The sequence below is a fragment of the Danio rerio genome, chromosome 21 (genome assembly GCF_052040795.2).
Source record: "Danio rerio strain M-AB ecotype USA chromosome 21, GRCz13ab, whole genome shotgun sequence".
Classification (NCBI taxonomy): Eukaryota; Metazoa; Chordata; class Actinopteri; order Cypriniformes; family Danionidae; genus Danio; species Danio rerio.
Window position 1 is genome coordinate 5850001 of NC_141041.1, and position 22940 is coordinate 5872940.

At 35.3% G+C, this 22940-nt stretch overlaps 1 protein-coding gene across 1 annotated transcript in view; it reads left to right on the forward strand.

Annotated features, from left to right (window-relative positions):
- Window positions 1–22940, forward strand: part of loxhd1a (lipoxygenase homology PLAT domains 1a) — a 193293-nt gene that overhangs the window by 1448 nt on the left and 168905 nt on the right. Inside the window, exons 2-5 of the mRNA XM_087300574.1 lie at window positions 7595–7709; window positions 19493–19573; window positions 19655–19839; window positions 21986–22084. Coding sequence (XP_087156700.1) covers window positions 7595–7709; window positions 19493–19573; window positions 19655–19839; window positions 21986–22084 — 480 coding nt within the window. The remainder of the gene's footprint in view (window positions 1–7594; window positions 7710–19492; window positions 19574–19654; window positions 19840–21985; window positions 22085–22940) is intronic.

Sequence of the window (22940 nt, forward strand, 5' to 3'; positions counted from 1 at the left end):
TGTTTGGGTGGCCTCCTAATAGTAACTCTTTGATCCCCAAAAGTGTGTGGGCCCTTAGAATCATCCTAACTCCACAAGAACCACAATATATGAAAAAAATGCGAATGTACGCATATATTTTACAATGCATTACAGTCTTTCTACTTCAAAATCTTTTAAATTCAGAATGTTTAATCCACTAATATTTTACTATAATTTTGGAGGGAAAATTACTACCCCATTTTTTTTACAACATAGACATTTCTAATAAACGTCCCCCTATATACATTTTTAGAGATCACGAATGATGTAGCCAGAAGTACTGGCTGCATTTTGTCTTTTAAAGCTGCCCGCTTACCTCCTTGTGGACGGCTTTTCTGATGTTCTCAGTTTGTCCAGTGGCTCGCCGCATACATCGGCAGATTTAAAACAAAAAAGCAAAGCTGATCGTAACAATGGGATTCGAGTCCAGTGAAGCCAAAAAATAAAATAAGCAAAATAAATAACAGGATGAGAATGTGGTAAAATCTGAAAAATTGTAAAAATCAGCTGCGGGCGTTTCTTGTTCTAGAAGTGCGTGGTCTCTGGTATATCGGTGCTTTTTCAAAATTTTTTGGGAATGGTTTAGGGAAGTGGGTGGTCGTTGGTCTATCTGTGCTTTTTAAAAACTATCGGTTGGGTTTGAGTGCCACGATTACCAGCGATCGTCTTTCATAAGATCGCTGGATTTCACTAACTATAACCATGGACTACAAATCCGCCATTTATGGACTACATTTTCATACATGCACTCTGGTCACACTCGCACATGCTTCCTCACCTAGATTGATTACTCGCACCACATGAGGATTGTCAGAGACTGATTGCACACAGTATTTAAGCCACACACTCACCTATTCACTTTGCCGAGTCTTGTTCACTGTAAGTAGCACTACAACGCGTTTCCTAGTCTTGTTATCCTGTGTACCGACCTTAGCCTTGTTAGCATCCTTGTCTTTGTCTGCCGCCTGCCTTTTGACCTTTCGCCTGTTACTGATTACGATTCTGGACTGCCTTCACATACCCATTTGCACCTGTATTGACCATTGCTTGCCTGACGACGAATAAACCTGCATTGTGGATCTTACCTCAGTTGTATGTGTCGCTCCCCGTCGTTACATTGAGAAAGTTTGTGGACGCTGGTCAATTGGTGTTTTTTTTAAAAACTATCGGTTGGGTTTAAGGAAGGGGGTGAGGGGCGTTATCGGTTGGTCCACGGTCAGTTAGTCCAGGGGTTCCCAAACTTTTCAGGCCGCGACCCCAAAAATAATCATATCAGTGGCTCGCGACCCCCATTTTTTAAGGTGGTTGTACTGTAAATATGTAAACGTTGCAGACACAACTATAGGCAAATATAAACATGAGCTTATTGACAACACAAAAATGCAATAGTCTATTAGCCATATAATGTTTTTTAAAGTAATTTATGGATTTAATTACATTTTGCTTTTAAAATTAAAGGCTGATGGCTGATTGTTATTTTTATGTTGCTGTTACTTTAATGCAACTATTAACTATATTCTGTCGGTTATGAATAAAATATGGTAATTCTAATAGTTTAATAAAATTTATTTGAGTTTTGGATATCACCAAGCGACCCCTTGTCATTGTCCCGCGACCCCCCAGGGGGTCCCGACCCCCACTTTGAGAACCACTGAGTTAGTCAGTCGACAATGGCCTCTGGTGGATTTACGCAAGAACAGCAGGCGTGAATGGCACTTGCAAGAGAAATGTGAGAGCTCAAAAAGCGTACACAGCGGCCTCTGGTAAATTTTCTGAAAACAAAAATTGCAAAAAAACATATTTCCTTGGACAAATTTGGCACTCTCCAGAAATGTATACAGGGGTACGTCATCAGAATGAGCCTGGGTTGCTTTTTTAAAAGTGTAAAATCCTCTGATGACTCTGATGAAGAAGAGTATCATTGATCATCTCTTGGCAAGTATCTTATTTAAAAATATATAACTTCAGAAGACTAAATACACAAGGTTGTGTTGTACAGCCCCTTTTTTCATGTAAGAACCAAGAAAAACATGAATTGTCCTCCATAACCTTTTTCCATACCGTTTGCTCATTCACGAGGGCAAAAACACCACAGAATTGCTATTTGTTGATTATTTATCCTCTTTAATTAGCAGATTAAATTTGACGACTTTGGTTAAGTAGAGCACTCGACCCGCTGTCAAACTGTCTGCCTCTCCGGAGATGAGCTGTCTCTTTCTCTTTCTCTGCGTTTGTCTTTCTCTTTCTCTGCTTTCAGTCAGGCACCCCCGTCCTCTCGGTTTCTCACAGGTTGGATTTCTTTTAACCCTAGAACTTCTCCTAATTGATTACTTGAATGTCAGCGATTGAGCAGTGCAAACAGAAATAGAAGAGAGAAGAATAAAAGGATTCTTAATTGATTATACAATCAATATGGGGGAATATTAGGGAATTTATTAGCTATTTATGCTGTAATAACTTATGATGGAATTTGTTATTAGCCACATATGCTGTAACAATATCTGTTCATTTATATTATGGAGTTTATTAGCTATATAGGCTGTAAAAATACCTGTCAATTTATATTATGGAACTTTTTATTAGCTATATACAGTTGAAGTCAGAATTATTAGCCCCCCTGTTTATTTTTAACACCAAAGTCTGTTTAATGAAGAGAAAACTCATCTCTAATAACTGATTTATTTTATCTTTGTCATGATGACAGTAATTAATATTTAACTAGATATTTTTCAAGACACTTCTATACAGCTTAAAGTGACATTTAAAGGATTAACTAGGTTAATTAGGGTAACTAGGTTAGGGTAATTTGGTAAGTTATTGTATAATGATGGTTTGTTCTGTAGACTATCTGGAAAAAATTAGCTTAAAAGGGCTAAAAGTTTTGACCCCAAAATAGTTTTTAAAAAAATTAAAAACTGCTTTTATTTTAGCTAAAACAAATAAGACTTTCTCTAGCAGGAAAAATATTATAAGACATACTGTGAAAATGTCCTTGCTCTGTTAAACATCATTTTGGAGAATTTTAAAAAAGAAATAAAATTCAAAGGGGATTAATAAAGGGACTGAGCTGAAAAGAAAATGAATGAAGGAATGAATATATCTGAAATCCTTGTGTAAGTTCATGTATGTAATTTGCATACATTTTCTTTTATCAGATTTCTATATGGGTTATGTCAGTTTTAACTATTAAAAATGTCAATGAAAGTCACTTTTTCATAATTTTCATCATCAAAAGTTGCTGATGGTAAAATCAAAGCCCCATAATGCAATTCAGAAGCATTAAAAATATAATAATAAAACATGTATCGCAAAATATGGGCAAATGTTAATTTACATATTATAGATATTAATTCATTCTTTTTCCTTCAATTTTGTGCCTTTATTCATCAGGGGTCGCCACTGTGGAATAAACCACCAACTTATCCAGCATATGTTTTACACAGCGGATGCTCTTCCAGCTGTAACCCAGTACTGGGAAACACCCATACACACATACACTTCAATTTACTTTATTCAATTCACCTATACCAGCATGTTTTTGGACTGTGGGGGAAACCGGAGCACCCGGAGGAAACCCACGCCAACACGAGAAGAACATACAAACTTTACACAGAAATGCCAACTGACCCAGCCAGGACTCGAACCAGGGACCTTCTTATTGTGAGGCGACAGTGCTAACCACTGAGCCACTGTGTTGCCAGGTTTGAAACAAGTGGAAAGTAAATAATTGCAGAATTTTCACTTAGGACTGTCAGTAATTTCCTAATACTGGGTTGCGGCTGGAAGAGCATCCGCTGTTTAAAACATATAGTTGAAGAATAGTTGGCGGTTCATTCTGCTGTGGTGACCCTTGAAAAAGGGACTAAGCTAAAGGAAAATGAATGAATGAATGAATGAATGAATGGCTGTCAGTAACTGCAATACAATTGTGATAATTCTACTAGCGTCCAGTCAGAGAACCTTCCGGATTTCATATTGGCAGGCGGCTCCGTGGGTCTCTGATTGGCACAGCAGAGACGTGTCATGATTGGCTGATTATTATAGTGTCTTGGCAGCAGTTTCATGAGGGAACGGACCAGCGGGCATCATGCCAGCAGTAGATTTGAATCAGACGGGCACCTCTCTATGGCCTGAAACATTACACTCTAATCAGCCTTTTCATGGACCCATCAAAACCTCATTCATCACCACAGACGTCATTCTGTCCGCCTCAGTCAAGCAAAGCACATCGGGTTGAGGTTATCGCTTAGCACTGATCTGAGATCCTCACCCTGGCTTAATTAAAAAAAGATAATCAAGAATTAGAAAAGCTGGTTTCAGATCTGATTATGGACCCTTTTCACATTTCTGGGTTTATCAGTAGCAGAAGTCGTCATAGCTGGATAAAATTGGGGTGCAGTAAATAGGAGAGTACAACAAATAATTTTTACAATCCTATTTGTTGAAATAATAAAAGAAAAACTCCACGATGGTGTTATCAAGACTCAAGGACAAAAACGGCAGCAAGAAGAAAGAAAAATGTCAAATTTACTCTCCTGCCCTCATAGACACTGCAGTAGAAACACCTCGCATGAGTGATAATTAGTTTTTTTTTTAGGGATGCACCGATATGGATTTTTTTGGCCGATACCGATAACCGATAATTCTTCAGACTTGGAGGCCGATAGCTAATATATATAGGCCGATAATTATAAATATTTCAAAATGTTATATTTTTACACAGCAAACTTCATAAAAGATTGAACTGCTCTTACGAACTGAACAGTCTAAACTCAAAGCAAAAAAGCTATCATTTCAAAATTGCAAGATGATTATATAGACTTATATTCACGATTTCACACAAATCAGCATGCAAAAAATACATTATTTCCTTTTCTTCACAGCAAATTAACCTAATTGAGCCTAATTTAGACATCGAATCAATAACGATAATCTTAAAAATAGCATTTATCGGCCGATACCGATATGGCCGCCGATATATCGTGCATCCCTAGTTTTTTTTGTTGTTTTTTTGGTATTTGATGCAAATATTATACAATACATACATAAATACAAATAAATGTGCACGTTTAAAAAAAAAAAACTCTAATTATTAAAAGCTTTCAAGGATTTAAGACTGTTGAGCACGTCATAACAGCATACCTGTCAACCCACCCGTTTTTCGTGGGATTCTCCAGTATTTTACAGTTCTATCTTGCTATCATCCCGTAAAGGTATTTTCCCGTATTTCTCGCTTATTTTCAGTCTTTCTCCGATGGGTGGCAAGAAACATTAAAGAGCCGAGCCTCCCTATATGCAACCCATACCCCCGAACCACCAGGGGCTGCCCCTTGCTCTTAAATGTGAGTCTGTTCTGTGTTTTTGCTTTGTTTATCCACAAAAACACTTTAAAATAAATATAAAAACCCTTATTTTCACATCCCAATGTTGACTGGTATGTAACAGTCTTGGGAAAAGAGTCTATAATACTGAAAATACACTTGCATTAATTCTGGACTTCATTGTTCTGGTTCATTAATATTTACATTGTTGCCTACCCTGTTGTCTATTGGAAGTAATGTGTCAATAGAGTCGCCATTTTAGTACAGGGTAACGCTCCTTTGAAATGAATGTGGGACCAAGGTGTAGTGGAGTCTGACCATCCAGACCCAGAGATACACATATATACAGTACATATATCTATGATCAGGAGTTTTCCCGGTGGTCAGTATGCAAACATTTTTTTAAAACAATGAAAATAGCGAGTGTTATGTGTGCATGAAAATGTATTACCCTCCCTCCCTGTTAAACTTGATCTAATCCATGTCCTGAAACACACCTTCTCTCCTGCTTTCACTTCTCATTCTAATGAAGGGAGCGTTTCGTTTGTGAACGAATCCCCGTTATAAACGACCATTCACTTAGCCAACAATAATACAAGTTTCTGGCACCACAGCATATTGTTGTCATATTTTATTTACATTGTTTGCTTATTTTATTCAACACTACTAGCATAAGCCTGGTATTTAGTGAGAGCGGGAGGTAAGTAAGCCGACTATAAACAGTCGGCTTATTTCATTTCAGACATAAATGAACGATTAGCAAGATGCTGCTACTGTTTGTTATGATTCAGTATGTTCATTCAGTAAAAGATTCGGTGGAGTGATTCAAGCTGGTAAATTTTTCAGAGTTTCCCAAAAGTATCTTTTCGTTCATTCATTAAGCTTTAATTCTATAGCGCTTTTACAAAAACAATTGTGCCAAAACAGTTTAAACATTCAACTGTTGATAAGGATAGAACTTGGGAAACGCAACCAGAATCTTTGAATGATTCATTAAACGAGCTGGTTCATAAGAGTCATTTGTTCATGAGTCAGACCACTGTAGTTGCTCTGTTTGTTATAAAAATAGAGGCACGAGGACATTTTTAGCTAAAAAAAAAAACACTAGTTCCAGTTTTAAATTGCTTTATAGTAACTTAAAACTTATACATAACCATATACAGTTGAGGTCAGAATCATTAGCCTCCTTTGAATTTATTTTTCATTTATAAATATTTTCCAAATGATGTTTAACTGAGCAAGAAAATTTTCACAGTGTGTCTGATAATGTTTTTTTCTTCTGGAGAAAGTCTTATTTGTTTTATTTCGGCTAGAATAAAAGCAATTTTGAATTTTTTAAAAGCCATTTTAAGGTCAAAATGATTAGCTCCTTTAAGCTATATATTTTTTCGATAGTTTACAGAACAAACCATCGTAATAAAATAACTTGCCTAATTACCCTAACCTGCCTATTTAACCTAATTAACCTAGTTAAGCCTTTAAATGTCACTTTAAGCTGTATAGAAGTGTCTTGAAAAATATCTAGTCAAATATTATTTACTGTCATCATGGTAAAGATAAAATAAATCAGTTATTAGAGATGAGTTATTAAAACTATTATGTTGAGAAATGTGCTAAAATATTCTCTCCGTTAAACAGAAATTGTATAACGGAGAGATTGTACAACTGTATATAGCCTACATCTTGAGAAGAAGAAATGTGTTCTTTTCTGATGACAAGAATATAATTATAGGTTTAAATAATAAATAATACCTTTAATATTGAATAAATCTTTCATTAAAACATATTGTTAAAGGCTATATAATATAATATGCCATTATAATTTATTGTGTTAATCCCATGGTGTTCGGAGTTTATCGGTAGGCCTAACATTTTTGACTCGGGAAAGAAATGTCACATGTTCATGAACCCTGATTGAATGTTACTCCAAGTCTCTCCTCAGGTTCAGGCATGCATTTGTTTGTCCAGGGCCTTCAGTGGTTCAGAGAAAGGTAGAGGTGAATCGGTGAGCATCAGGGCCTTGTCGTACTCTCACTCCATTAACATGGCTAAGTTACAGAGATATTGCTTACAGCGATTCGGCTTATACAAACGTAAGTGAGTTGAAAATAGCAGCTTGTAGGGTTACATGGGATATACCGGATCATGCTGCATCTGAGACTACAACCTTTGTAATCTTATGCAATTGAAAACAAGATACTTTCTTTTTGTGGAGGTCAGGTATAATTGAAGCATGTTATCTTTTTCTTCAGTGTATGAGGTGGTGACTGTGACAGGAGATGTTAAAGGTGCCGGGACCGATGCTAATGTGTTCGTCACCTTGTTTGGAGAGTTCGGAGTGTCTCCCAAAGTTCACCTGGCCAGCAAGTAAGTTAAGCTTCAATTGTGGATCTCTGCTATGTGCCAGCATATATATTGAGAGTTTGGGTTGTTTCTCTTAAAGGGATAGTTCACCAAAAAAGAATTTCCTCATCATTTATTCACACTCAGGTGGTTCATACTTAAATGAATTTCTTTTAATGTTAAACACAACACAAGATATTCTGAAGAGTGTTGAAAAAACAACGATTGACATCTATTGGGAACAAAACATCTTATGCAAGTCAATTCAACTTATGCACAAAATTGAAAAATTGCATAAAACATTTGTGAGTAAAGCAGCATTTCTATCCAATGAGTGAAAGAGAACAAAACCATCGCTACCTGATTAACTGGTGCTGAATAATTATAAAAAAATGAGTTTGCTGCAGTATAGGAGAAGCCACTGTAAGCTTTTTTATTCTATAATAAATTATTATTCCTCAGAAGATGTAGTGACACGTGGTGGCTTTTGGAGGCATAAGATGCTCTGTAGAGGCGCAGATTCTTAAGACAGGTCTCTAGGTATTAATAATATAGTAATAATAATTATGATGAACCACTGTGGTGTTGGACTTTTGCGTAGGGATTTTAGAAATACCAAAACAACATTTCAGATGTTTTACAATGTGCTCGCTCGGCCGGTTTGTCCATTAATGTCATCTCATCTTGCCCAATTTCATCACATGATCTTATCACATGATGAAACAAAACATTTATCCAACTCAGTTGTGTGCAGGGGCGATTTTAGGATTTTCATTTTAAGGGGGCTCAGCTCCTTATAAGGAAAAAAAAGGCTAATATTACATTTATAAGTAGTAATTTAATAGTTATACACTTAAAAATATTTGTTTAATATGGGTCGCTAGTCTTCCACTGTATGACATAGACAGGCAGAGCCATTTGCGTTCTGAGTAAGATAAAATAGGCTAAACCTAACGTTATCTGTTTACTGTAGTAAAAACCACTTTCTGTATTCAAGTGCATTATTTATTTCCATGTATTAAGTAACTGCCACTGCCACTTTTCTAATTAAACGCATATAAATATATATTTTTAAACTTACAGGTTAATTCACATATTTCTGAATGATGATAATAAATAAGAAGTATTTTTTAAAACTAGACAACATTTGATGTTTCTATCTCTGTCAGTGACTTAGTGACAGTTAAACCAGTACATTCTCTAGTGGTTCTGTCACTGTGTTTAATCCTTTCTGTGTAAAGGCTGATTTATACTTCTGCGTCAAACGCCGGCGTATGCTACGGCGCTGACGCATAGCCCTTCGCCGTGGCCGTCGGCGTCACTGATGTGCACCTCTCAAAAAATGTAACTACACGTCGCAACGACGCTCAGTGTAAGCTCTGTGATTGGTCGGCTTGGTAGCGCTGACGAGTCTGGGCGGGACAGAGAGCCGCCCGAATGGCGCGAGCGATTGTTTACAAGTGTGGAGTACCGTGAAGGAGCTCCGGATGGAAAGTTTTGTTTTGTGTTTACCTCATAGTTAAAGTTGCTGCACGTCCGCCGGTTCCTGCCTTAAAATGAGCGAGTTTGAGCCACTTGTACATCCTGGAAGTGTTCAGGAAAAGCAAAAAAGCAGCGAAGAAACTCGACACAGAGGAACATTTACACCTCACTGCCAACTAGCGTTTCGGAAGTGTTAATGCAGACCAACAGAGACAGCGCGCAGAAGTATAAATGCACAGCCACGCGCGTTGCATGCGCCGTGGGTTACGCTGGTCACCTGACGCAGAAGTATAAATCAGGCTTAAGACTACAATATAGTTTATGCCACACGAACTGTAAAGTGTTTAATATTGGTAGTTCATTTCGAAATAAAAATAGCGAAATGTTAATTTAGAGTTACACTTTTGGCTGGAGGAAACAGCTGTGCTGATGAGGTGAACGCCGAGAAAACCTGACTGCTCCTCAATGACATTGGTGTGCAGGTGATACAAGGTTATCTATATCAAAGAACTGCAATTAAGCAGATATTATAACAATTCACCGATAAACACACACCTCAGCTTTGGTTTGCTGATCTAATGAAAAACAAAAGATGGGCAGGAACCGAATTCTGCCACCATTTTCATATCAAATTTAAAGGGGACTGAGGCGATGATTTAGTGTACAGCTTATGAGCTAATCGCAAAAGTTTTAAGAGGGCCTAGTAGACATATAGGGGGGCTATAACCTCCATAAAATAGGCCTTTCAACGCCCATGGTTGTATGCATAAGTTTTTTATCAACATTGTGGATATGTACCCCTGTCTAGATTTCTGGCTTCATTTCATCTGTAAAACAAATGCTGTGGCTGGTATGTCGACGCCGGCAGCTTCTGTTCTTTTTCAAGCAATGTTGACCACTTACCTGCAAATTGATGGCTTTTCTGGAGTTACCAGATTGCCCATTGGGTCGCCAGGTACGATTATGAACTTGGGATGCAGAACGGAGTTGACCATAATGACGGGGTTTGAGTTTGGTTAAGAACAGTTCAAAAACCAGGTAAAACAGAGTAAAAAATAAATAAATAAACAACAAAAATGTGGTGAAATCACGCCGCCACAACGGCTTTTCTTTTCCTAGATTGCTTTTGAAAACAATATCGGTTGGGTTTAGGGAAGGGGCTGGATGGGTCAGTCGGTCAGACAAGCTAGAGATCTGCGCGGGACTAAATTTTGAATCCACATAAGCACCAAGCACACACACAGGCAAAGTTCTCTCTCTCTCTCTCATTCGTGCGCGCGCACTAACACACACACACACACACACACACACACATAAGCACCAAGCACACACACAGGCAAAGCTCTCTCTCTCTCTCTCATTCGCGCGCGCGCACTAACACACACACACACACATAAGCACCAAGCACACACACAGGCAAAGCTCTCTCTCTATCATTCGCGCGCACACACACACACACACACACACACACACACACACACACACAGCAACAAACAAGCTAAACACAGCATTGCGCTATTTCATTTACACACATACATACGCGTGCTCGCTCAGGAGTCGGGAGCGATATTGCTAGACAGCCCGCTCCCGTCCCAAATTAAACCCGTTACCGACCGCTCCCGCGATTTATTCGGAAATTTTAATTTGATTTGGAATGCAGACCTCTAAGACAAGCTGACCTGGTTGGCTGAAGTGTATATTGCTCTCTCTAGTAGATTTATGCAAGAAGAGGATGCTTGAGAGAAATTTGAGATCATCAAAAAGTGTAAACAGTGGGCTCTGGTGGATTTGCGAAAGCAAAAACTGTGAGTAGAGGCACTTCCGATTACATATTTCGTGGTCCCCAGAAATGTAGACCTGGTTACGTATCCACAATGAGACTAGGTTGTTTTTATATGCATTTTCAAAATGTGTGCACATCTTGAGGTTTCCAATAGTAGTTATTTATGCAATAATACAAAATGCACATAAAATAGGTTAATGGAAACATAGCCAATGGCTGTTTTTTTCCCAACATTCTTCAGTATGCCTTCCTCTGTGTTCAACAGAAGAAAGAAACTCAAACATGTTTGAAGGAGTAAATGGCAGAATTGTAATTTGTGGGTGAACTATCTATTTAAATTTCAGCCAGAAGACAGAAAGATGTCAAATGTGCACATTAACCAGTTTTCAGGAATTTGATGGCAAAGTAATAACGCTTTTGGTTTTAAAGGCACAGTATGTAATTCTACCACTAGAGGGCACACATTTACTACAAACAAAGGCGTAGTAATTGAGTGTGGAATCATGGGAGATGTAGTCTTTATTGAATCCTATGGTACTCCTGTAGAAATTTTCTTAATGAATGAGTGAAGCATTTAACACTTATTATTATGGTAGTATGATGCACAGTAAGGCTGCTTTCACACCTGTGAATCGATTCAGTTGTTCCGAAACAGGGATTAAAATTGTTACATTGTTGCTCTTTGTTCTTGGAGCGGTTCGCTTTCACACGACAAAGTTTCTAAACGGACCAAAAGAGCTAAAACAAGTCACATGTGAGTAAACTCTCCTCACATTGGTCAGAGTTTCAGGGTTTATTTTGCAGAGTCCTGCTCAGCTGTCAGGGGGGGGGTGGGGGGGTTGGTGGTGTTTGACAGTGTGCGCGCAACGTGTCTGAAGAGCGAGGAGGGATGCAGTGGGGAGGAGTGAGAAGGGTACGCTACATATTTGAGGACCGGGAGGGAGACGCATGATTACCGGTAGATTATCACTCGTTTGCAAGCATCCAGGAGTCTCTGTGCATTTGTGGGAGACTCGGGATGTCTGTTGAATTACCTCCCGCCCTAGTCATAATTCTCTCTTCATAAAGCCGTATGCCTATTACTAGGGCCAGACGGAATCTGCGGACATTTTTTGCGCTTTCTGCGGAGAATTTTGGTAAAAAATCTGCGGATTTCTGCAAAATTATTTTGGGAGTAATATGTAAAATAAAAAATAATATCTTTTTAACTTTTATTTAATGTTTAAAATGCAAATCCTATTAGATTCACTTTATTTGGTAAACAAAGTATAATATATCTACTCATATAATATAACTACTAAAAGAAACAGAAAATATTACTTTACAAACTGTATTGTACATAAATTAGATGAACATTTTTTATATTAGTCAATAATATTACTGTAATGAATTTAAAAACTGAATAAACTTAAATTTACTCAAGTAAATAAACAGAATTAATGATGGGCTAAAAATCTGCGGAATTCTGCGAAAAATCTACGAAAAATCTGCGGAATTCTGCGCGCGCAGATTCCGTGTGGGCCTACCTATTACATATCCATAATACACTGTGATATAACTCGGATCGTATCGCTTTCTCACTACAATTGATCTGCTCAAGAGTTCATTTCAATTGAGCCAAGACCACCTGATTCAAGCAATCCTGGCACAATTGTTTTGGCGCGGATCCGAGAGAGATTGGTGGATTAAGAGTAACGAACCGCGCTAACTGGGCAAACGAGACAGGTTCCGAAACAAAAGTCTAGGTGTGAAAGCACCCTAAGACTGAAAGCTGTGGAAGTTAAACAAGAGAATTGCTGAAACAATTGCTGATGAGAGCGTGACAAAAGCAGCAGAGCTTTTATTATGCCATGCTTTTTAACATTGTATCCAGAGCTTCTGTTTCTTCAGCTCATAATTATGTGGAAAGTAAGCAGCACTGTTTTATCAGACTAAATACACTTTAAGCTTCTGATATAAATCTGCACTGTACAATCTAATAAAACACACAAGATATTAAAGGATCTTTAGTGTTTCCCTCTTTTCTATAAAACCAAACCGAAAGTCGAGAGTGTGACGTCCTTAGCATGAACACACAGCACACACTCATTCTCAGTGGATAAAGTTGATTATTCCTCTGGATTTGAAAATTCTTCCAAACATTTGTAATAAAGTACACAAGTTACCAACATGTAAAACACTGTTCTAGTGGTTTTTGGATTTTCCATATGTATTGTGCCTTTAATGAGCATAAAAAACGTTTGTTTTTCCAGTTCAATTATCAGTTGTTATTATTATTAATTAGTATTTCAAGATATCAAGATGTTCACTAATTGTTTTTGCTTTCAAATCTCTCAACTGTGAGCTGAATTGTCTGTGTCATTTTTGAGCAAGTGGTCATTTCTGTGAATTTTGCCAGGATTTCTGCCATATTAATTATTTAATTCTGCATTCTTCTCCAATCTACAGCACAGAAAAGAGGTATAACTTTAACATGGCCACCTCATCTGCTCGTGTGTGGCCGTGCGTTGCTTTTTTTCTGCGCACAATGCTGTACAAGAGAACATCCTTCGTGCTTCAACCATGACATTCACCACCACACATCTTTGGGAAACAGATATTGTCTTTATGATTGTTCATGAAATGAATGATTCATTGCATGAATTTTAATCACCCTTGGCTCCTCCATTATGCCATGGTGAAGCACGGGACTGGCTCTCCTCTATACAGCATCACCATTGGACATTCATCTGAAGGTGAAGAGATTCATGTGGCTTTCTCATTTAGGCAATGAGATGGCTCAGTCATATGACATCACTTCCTTTTGAGGTCTTTCAAAAAAAACATGAGAACACTCGAAACAACAGGTAGGCTGTTCATAAAAATCTCCACACATACAGAATGTCTCGTGTATGCGTGTTGATTTTATATGAGCACAAAGAGAGACCCTCAAAATTCTCCCTACAGTGATAAATGGTCCTGATCAGTGCTGATCAATGATCAGAGATTAATTACTAATGGGAGGGTTTTGATTGCTCAGATGAATGTCCAGATGGTTAATGTTGCATAATGACTTATTAAAAGCACTAAGGAAAAAAGCTAGACATTGAAATCAAATTAGATAAAAGCAGTTTTAAATAAATGATGATCAATTTGTATGGACTTTGTTTATATGGGTCAAAGACGAGATGTCCTGTATGTGTGCTAGTGTGTATACATATGAACAGTGTTGGGGGTAACGCATTACATGTAACGCAAGATTATAAGTAATGATAGTACTTTTCTAAGTAAGGAGTAAAGTAACGCATTACTTTTAAAAATGAAGCAATAATATTGGAGTTACTTTTTAATTAATTAGTTCACTTTAAAAAAATTATTTGCTGAATGAAAATGAACACAGTCACATTAATTCCTGCACACAATGAGAGAATACAGGAACAGATAGAAATGAAGATGGTGGCGAGAGCGTCGAATTGGCCTGAAGTCATTCATTTTCAATATGAGCCAGCAGCGATAAGTGGCGAGGAGCAGCGCGGCACGTTTTTTGGTGTGCGCATTGAGGAGATTTGAAATCAAGTCAGCTTCATGATAATGAGCTATGACAGTGTTCTGCGTCAAGCAATCTGAATGTATAAGTCTACCGCTTGAGATCCAGAGAACACAGTCACTGTAAACTTTGGTTCCGACCACAGTTATTCCCCAGAAGTTTAATTACTGCGAACGGCGGAATTTCCAATTGTTTCCGATGTTTTCTTACAGGAACATACATTAAAAAAGTTACTAGCGAGATATTGATGTGCATAAATGTTATATATTTTTTTATTTAAAAAAGCGGGAATCTCATGCCACAATACAAAACAGTTTTGCTGCTTCAGGATATTTCAGACATGTGGACACATATTGGTAATTAAGTGGAGCAAAGCCACACCACATGCAGCTTGATCTTCCATTGTTAGGTGAATCTGATAAAAAGTTTGCATATTTTCACACTAAAAATCTTATTTTTTTTGTGGGAATGTAACTGATATGCTGCAACGGCCTCTTTAAATACGAGATCAATGTAGCGAATTTCGATGCTCTTGCCGCTGGAGCTAAAGGCAGACAGAGTTGTCGCAAGGGTGGCCAGAGTGACCTTTGACGCTCTCACCGCCTTCAGTGTGAACGCACAGTTATATTTCTGCAATAGAAATATTCTCATTACAAGCTCATAGCCAGCCTATTGAAAAGGGATGGTTAATTTTTCTCAAAAAGGGACAATTTTTGAAGTTGTTTGTTTAATTTCTATTAAATTATGTGATTCAAATGTGACATTTTACTTTAGTGACATTTTAAGCACTAATATTTCCTACATTAGCTTGTCGGATGGTGATCATAATCACACTTTTTTTACACAACAAAAATATTTACTACACATTTGTCAAAGTGCTTACCGTACTATTTTACCACAAAGTGTTCATTTACTAATGTGCTTTTAAACTGTACTTTATTACAGTTTTATAAACAATGTAATGAGATTAGAATTTGAACAGAAAAATATGAAAAAAATGCTTATTTTCAAAACACAAATTCAACATCATCCATTATTTAAAAAACCAAAATAATTAGGGATCTGTTCAATCTTGTTTTAAATTGAAAACCTGTAGGAAAATAACAAACAGGCCAGCTCATTCCCTCAGAATTTGTCCATTTGAATAATTAAAAATTTACATTTGTCTTAAAGCCTTCTTTTATTGGATATTTCCACATTTTATGATGGCATACCAGGCCTGCATTTTTTAATAGATGGAAGAAAAGGAAAAAGGAAAGTAATTTTACTTTTTAATAAGGCAAAAAGTCCAAAAGTAGCAAATGCATTGCTTTATCTTTTGTTAATTTGTATATGTGGCATGTACAGCTCTGGGGTTCCCTGATAATAACATTATCCTACATTCATTTTTATATGTGCTTTTTTTTAAGGAAAATGAAAGTTAAACAGTGTTTTGTTAATTGCAGAGTTCGTCCACTTAAAAAAAACGGAAAAAAAAAACCCTGCAAGTTCTGAAAGAGATCAAGCCTCAGCCAGGTCAGAAAAAGTAACGCAAAAGTAACTCAAAAGTAACGTAATACGTTACTTACCATAAAGAGTAACTAAGTATCGCAACTAGTTACATTTTGGGAAGTAACTCAGTATTGTAATGCATTACTTTCTAAAGTAACTTTCCCCCACACTGCATATAAAACATATTAGATAAAAAAAAAATAAAATTATTAGTTGTTTGGGGTAACATTTTATGAAATCATGGTCAAATGTATCACAGTCTTTTTTTATTTTTACTTGTAAACAGCAAAGTGGAACAGAAGCTATTTAAATGATGAAGATAAAGCTGTATGATAGTTTTACTGTTTAGGTTCCTTGAAATCCCTTTCGTTTTTTGACCCATATTCATGAATAATTAGCAACTTTAACTTATCTTTCCCCAAATGTATTATTTTACAATGTATTTGTTAGCATTTAATATATTTGAATAGCAAGTTGCATCACATGAAAAGTGTCAAGATTACATTGTTAAAGATGTAGGTTTAAATAAAGTAACTAAATTTTTTTTTTTTTTTTTTTTTGGTAATCTGACATTTTCATGGGATTTATCTATTCAGCAAAATTAGTTAGATCTGTTCATCTAAAGCGAGTTTCACCAGAATAGAAATGACTAGGGCCATTTTTGGACTCTAATGCTGTCCGACAGTCAGAATGCAACATTTTGGAATCGAGATGATATTTAACAGAATCTCTGAATCTGTCTAAATGTCATCATTTCCAAAGTTTGCAGGTGCGTTTTTCAGCGTGCTGATCTCAGGTCAGATGTGTGTCGGTTTCATCGCATCGGTAAGTTTGTGTGGACGTGTTGTGAGTCATTTGGCAGTGTGAGTGGATGTGTAATTCATACTGGCTGATTTTTAATTCATGCATTTTGATTAGAGAGATGCTTTTGCAGAAGCCAGCGCAGAAGACCATAGAATGATATTTGTGGGTCAATGACAATGACAGATGTTTCTCCTTTGCACACACACAAAGAGACAGAAGAACTCAATGCGTCATAATCTGCAAGCCAAACCCACCAACCAACTCCATTGACTTTCTGTTGAAGGAGGCTGAGTACCTTTCATTTCTGACTTATTACTAGGGTTGAAAATTGAAAATTGATTCCAATTCTTGTTTTACTTATTATAAAATGCAAAATTTGATACTCCTTATCGACTCGTGTGGACATTTTTATTGCTTAAATTTAACAGACCTCCAGCACTGACAAGTAAACTTAAAGAGCCAAAATGTAATTACTTTTAATGTGCTAAACGAATTTAATAAAAACGTAATGTGTGTATATATATATATATATATTTATATATATATATATATATATATATATATATATATATATATATATATATATATATATATATATATGTATATATATATACATATATGTGTGTGTGTGTGTGTGTGTGTGTGTGTGTTTGTGTAGTAGATCTAATAGATCACGAACAAAAGAAATCAAAAATTTCATTTGCTAATGCATAAATTAGCCAATCAAAATCAATATCAAAATTTGCTATCACTATTTTAGGGCGAATTTATCAGTTTTTTAGGGCGGAGCTGTCACTGCTTTAAGGTGGAGCTATCAGTCCTTTAGGGCAGGACTATCACATTTTTAGGGTGGAGCTATAAGTCCTTTAGGTTTGAGCTATAAGTCCCCTAGGGCGGGGCTATCATTTTTGGGCGGAGATATCACTCCTTTAGGGTGGAGCTATCAGTTTAGGGCAGGACTATCACTCTTTTAGGGTGGATCTATCAGTCCTTTAGGGTGGAGCTATCAGTCCTTAAGGGCAGGACTATCACTTTGTTTGGGTGGAGCTATAAGTCCTTTAGGGCTGAGCTATGCGTCCCCTTGGGTGGGGCTATCATTTTTGGGCTGAGATATCACTCATTCAGGGCAGAGCTATCAATCATTTAGGGTTGGACTACCACTCTTTTAGGGTGGAGCTAACAGTCCTTTATTGTGGGACTATCACTCCTTTAGGCTGGAGCTATCAGTCATTAGGGCAGGACTATCACTCTTTTAGGGTGGAGCTAACAGTCCTTTTGTGTGGAACTATCACTCTTTTAGGGTGGAGCTATCAGTTCTTTAAGGCAGGACTATCACTCTTTTAGGGCGGAGCTATGAGTTCTTTAGGGCTGAGCTATAAATCCTTTTGGGCGGGGCTATCATTCTTTTTGGGCCGAGATATCACTCCTTTAGGGTGGAGCTATCAGTCATTTAGCCTGGGACTATCATTCTTTTAGGGTGGAGCTATCAGTCATTTAAGGTGGGACTATCACTCCTTTAGGGTGGGGCTCTCACTCTTTTAGGGTGGAGCTATCAGTCCTTTAGGGCGAGACTATCACTCCATTAGGCGGAGCTATCAGTCCTTTAAGGCAGGGGTCACCAAACTTGTTCCTGGTGGGCCAGTGTCCTGCAGATTTTAGCTCCAACCCTTGTCAAACACACCTGAACAAGCTACTCAAGCTCTTACTATAGTTGAATCACCCAGGACAAAAGGACAAACTTAATTTTCGTTTCATGGAAACTTTAACGATTTCTCATAGAAAAACACAGAAGAAAAGAAGAACCCACCTGAAAAAATACAACAGTAATTTTTAGTAGTAAATATATATGTATAGGCTGTGTTCTTGAATCATATAAAGATGATTATTTTCTAGTTGCCTAACAGCTCTTTTTTAATTTATGTTGCTGCACAGTTTTAATAGCGAACTGATTAAGCCACACCTCAGATGACGGCTGGAGGTCTGGGAACTTTGGCCCCTTTAAATGGTCAAGGACCACCCATGATGCTGTTTGAAACCAGCCAATCACTTTTCAAAAATATCTAGTCAAATATTATTTACTGTCATCATGGCAATGATAAAAGAAATGTTTTAGAAATGATAAAAGTTATTAGAAATGAGTTATTAAAATTATTAAGATTAGAAATGTGTTGAAAAAAAATCTTCTTTCTGTTAAACAGAAATTAGGGAAAAATATACAGGGTGGGTGATAATTCAGGAGGGCTAATAATTCTGACATCAACTGTATATAGACCGAGACTAAGATGAAATTGCCGCTTTTTTATCCAATCAAACTTTTTCCTGGCAGACTGATTAAGATTCCTGCACACTCGACCTCTGTAAATTATTGTATATTTAAACCAGTCAGAGGACGACTGAAGATCTGCTCAAGTGTTTAGTTTGACTAAGCATCAGATGTTTAGGTAATATGTTGAGACTACTAACAACCTAACTACTTAAATGTGTTCCTGAGTGTCACAAAACAGCTTTTAGATGTTGTTTAGATTTTTTGTTGTAGGTCAGAAATGACCAGGAGGCATCTTCCCTCTGTAGAAAGTCAATGGAGAAGGTTAGGTTGTTTTCCCCCTGGTGGCTTAAACACACTCTGTCTCATTTCAAATGATAATATTTAATAAAGATTAGAAACTTGATTGTTTGTCATTTAGTTTTGAGTATATTCACAGCTTTATTCCTCCGTTTTAGGAGCCGAACAGCCTTCGAAAAGAACAAGACAGATGTGTTTCGCATCAAAACACACAATGTTGGGCCTATAAAGAAACTTAGGTACTGTACATGCTTGCATACATCTTATAGTAACCTAAGTTTTTGTAATATATGTCTTGTGATATACATTTTGTCATGCAGAATTGAACATGATAACACGGGTATGAGTGCCAGCTGGTTCCTGGACCGGGTCATCGTGACTGACATGAATAGGCCACACCTACGCTTCTTTTACGCCTGCAACAATTGGCTGAGCAGAGAAGAGGGGGATGGATTAACTGTTCGATATCTGCTTGGCAGCCTAAACCCCATGGATATCCCAAAACGTATGCTGTCTGACCTCATTATTTCTAGTACAGGATTTATTCTATTGCATTTTATTTAAGCTAGAGAATTTTTCAAATGTATTTAGTTACTTTTTATTTAATTAAATTAAAATGTATTTTAGAATATTACCATTGTTAAATATAGGATAATTATAGTTTAGAACATTTTCTACTACCATAAAGCATCATAAAACTATTTTATTAAATTATTTGATAGAATTTGTTTATTTTATTGGTTTATTTTATTTGCCAAAAATCTAATTAGTCAAATATTGGCCTTGAACAGTTCGTATAATAATAAAACATGCCTTTAGAATAAACTGTAAAATAATTTTAAGTATTTTATTTTTTATTAGATTTTTCTTTTCTTTTCTTTTCTTTTCTTTTCTTTACATACATTTAATTAAATGTAGTTAAATATTTGTTTAGATTTCCTACAATATTAAAACATACCTTTAGAATAAACTTAAATATTTAAATTTTTTTAGTTTTTAGTTTTATTTTTTAATTTAATTTAATTTAATTATTTAATATAATTTAATATAATTTAATTTAATTATTTAATTTTTCTTTTCTTTTCTTTTCTTTACAGACATTTAATTAAATGTAGTTAAATATTTGTTTAGGTTTCCTATAATATTAAAACATGCCTTTAGAATAAACTTAAATATTTTAATTTTTTAAATTAAATTAAATTAAATTAAATTAAATTTAATTTAATTTAATTAATTTTTCTCTTCTTTTCTTTTCTTTACATACATTTAATTAAATGTAGTTAATATTTGTTTAGATTTCCTACAATATTAAAACATACCTTTAGAATAAACTTAAATATTTTAAATTTTTTTGTTTTAATTTTTTAATTTAATTTAATTTAATTTAATTTAATTTAATTTAATTTAATTTAATTTAATTTAATTTAATTTAATTTAATTTAATTTAATTAATTTAATTAAATTTTTCTTTTCTTTACATAGATTTAATTAAATGTAGTCAATTATTTCCCTAGATTTCCTTTGATAACAAAACATGCCTTTACAATAAACTGTAAAATATTTTTATGTTTTTTAATTTAATTTAATTTAATTTAATTTAATTTAATTTAATTTAATTTAATTTAATTTAATTTAATTTAATTTAATTTAATTTAATTAATTTAATTAAATTTTTCTTTTCTTTACATAGATTTAATTAAATGTAGTCAATTATTTCCCTAGATTTCCTTTGATAACAAAACATGCCTTTACAATAAACTGTAAAATATTTTTATGTTTTTTAATTTAATTTAATTTAATTTAATTTAATTTAATTTAATTTAATTTAATTTAATTTAATTTAATTTAATTTAATTTTATGTGATTTGATTTGATTTGATTTGATTTGATTTTATTTACAGACATAGTAGTAAATGTCTATTTACTCAAACTCACTATATTTGAGTAAATGTACTCAAATATTTGCCTAGAAGATTTCCTACAATAATAAAACATGCCTTTAGAATAAACTGGTAAATGTTTTTTTATTTTATTTTATTTTATTTTACATAAATCTAATTAAATATAGTCAAATATTTGCCTTGAACGTTTCCAATAATAACAAAACCTGTTTTTAGGATAAATTTTTAAATCTATGTAAATTTTAAACTTTTACAATTTTATTTAATTTGACATTTAGGTTAAACTGTAGCATATGCAAAAACATTAAAATGTTTGACATGAAAGTTTAACATGTACATCAAGTAAGTTGACACATGAAATACTTCATATAATATTAATGTCTTGTTTCATATAAAGCACAGATAACATCACGTGTCATGTGATCACGATCATAGATGATGCATGGACTCAAACATCACCAACCAGACTCGGGTTGCATACCAAGCATTAGGAGAAAAGCAGTAGTAGAGTAGAGTTTCAGACGGGGATCACAATATCACCAGTCCAACATTCCCAAATACCTGACAATATAACATTACATGCCACTGAAACAGAAAGACTAGATGCAGCAGCTGTATCTGAAAGAAAGACCTGAAAGAAAATGCTGCGGTGTACAGTTATAGGCCATAAAACATGTTGGATGTCCATTTAAAATAAATGAACGACACGTTATATGTGTTAATGAGTCTGTGTGTGTGTGTGTGTTGCAGAGAACAAGTACATTGCCAGTGTCTTCACAATGGATGCTAAAGGCAGTGGGACTGATGCTGATGTTTATTTAAATATTTTTGGAGAGTTTGGGGATACAGGTCAGTACTAAAACCAGGCAATGCTTTATTATGTGTCTGTAGGAGAATGTAAGAACTTTACATTTTAATTTAATTTAATTTAATTTAATTTAATTTTATTTTATTTTATTTTATTTTATTTTATTTTATTTTATTTTATTTCATTTCATTTTAATTTTTTTATTTATTTTATTTTATTTTATCTTATTTTATTTTTATTTTATTTTATTTTATTTTATTTCATCTTATTTTATCTAATTTTATTTTATTTTATTTTATTTTATTTTATTTTATTTTATTTTATTTTATTTTATTTTATTTTATTTTATTTTATTTTATTTATTCATTCATTCATTTTCCTTCGGCTTAGTCCGTTTATTCATCAGGGGTCGCCAAAGTGGAATGAACCGCCAACTTATCCAGCATATGTTTTACATAGGTGATACTCCTCCAGCTGCAACCTAGTACTGGGAATCATCCATAACCACTCATTCACATACATACATTTATTCATTCATTTTCCTTTGGCCTAATCCCTTTATTCATCAGGGGTCACCACAGCGGAATGAACCGTCAACTTTTCCATTTGTTTTACACAGCAGATGCCTTTGCAGCTGCAATCCATCATTGGGAAACACCCATACACTCTCACATTCATGCTTTTAAGGCTCGTATTCACTGGGACAATTTTCGTTAGCGTTTATCGTCAGCGTTTTACGAGACGTTTTTCCGGATTCAAACCCAAGCAATTCCCACTGACGTCAAGCAAAAGAGTATGCTAAACTACGCCTTGGCGTTTGATGGCACTACACAACTTTAAGTTTTTGACACCCGCTTGTAACACAGAAGAAGACGAAGACAGAAAGTTGACACACAT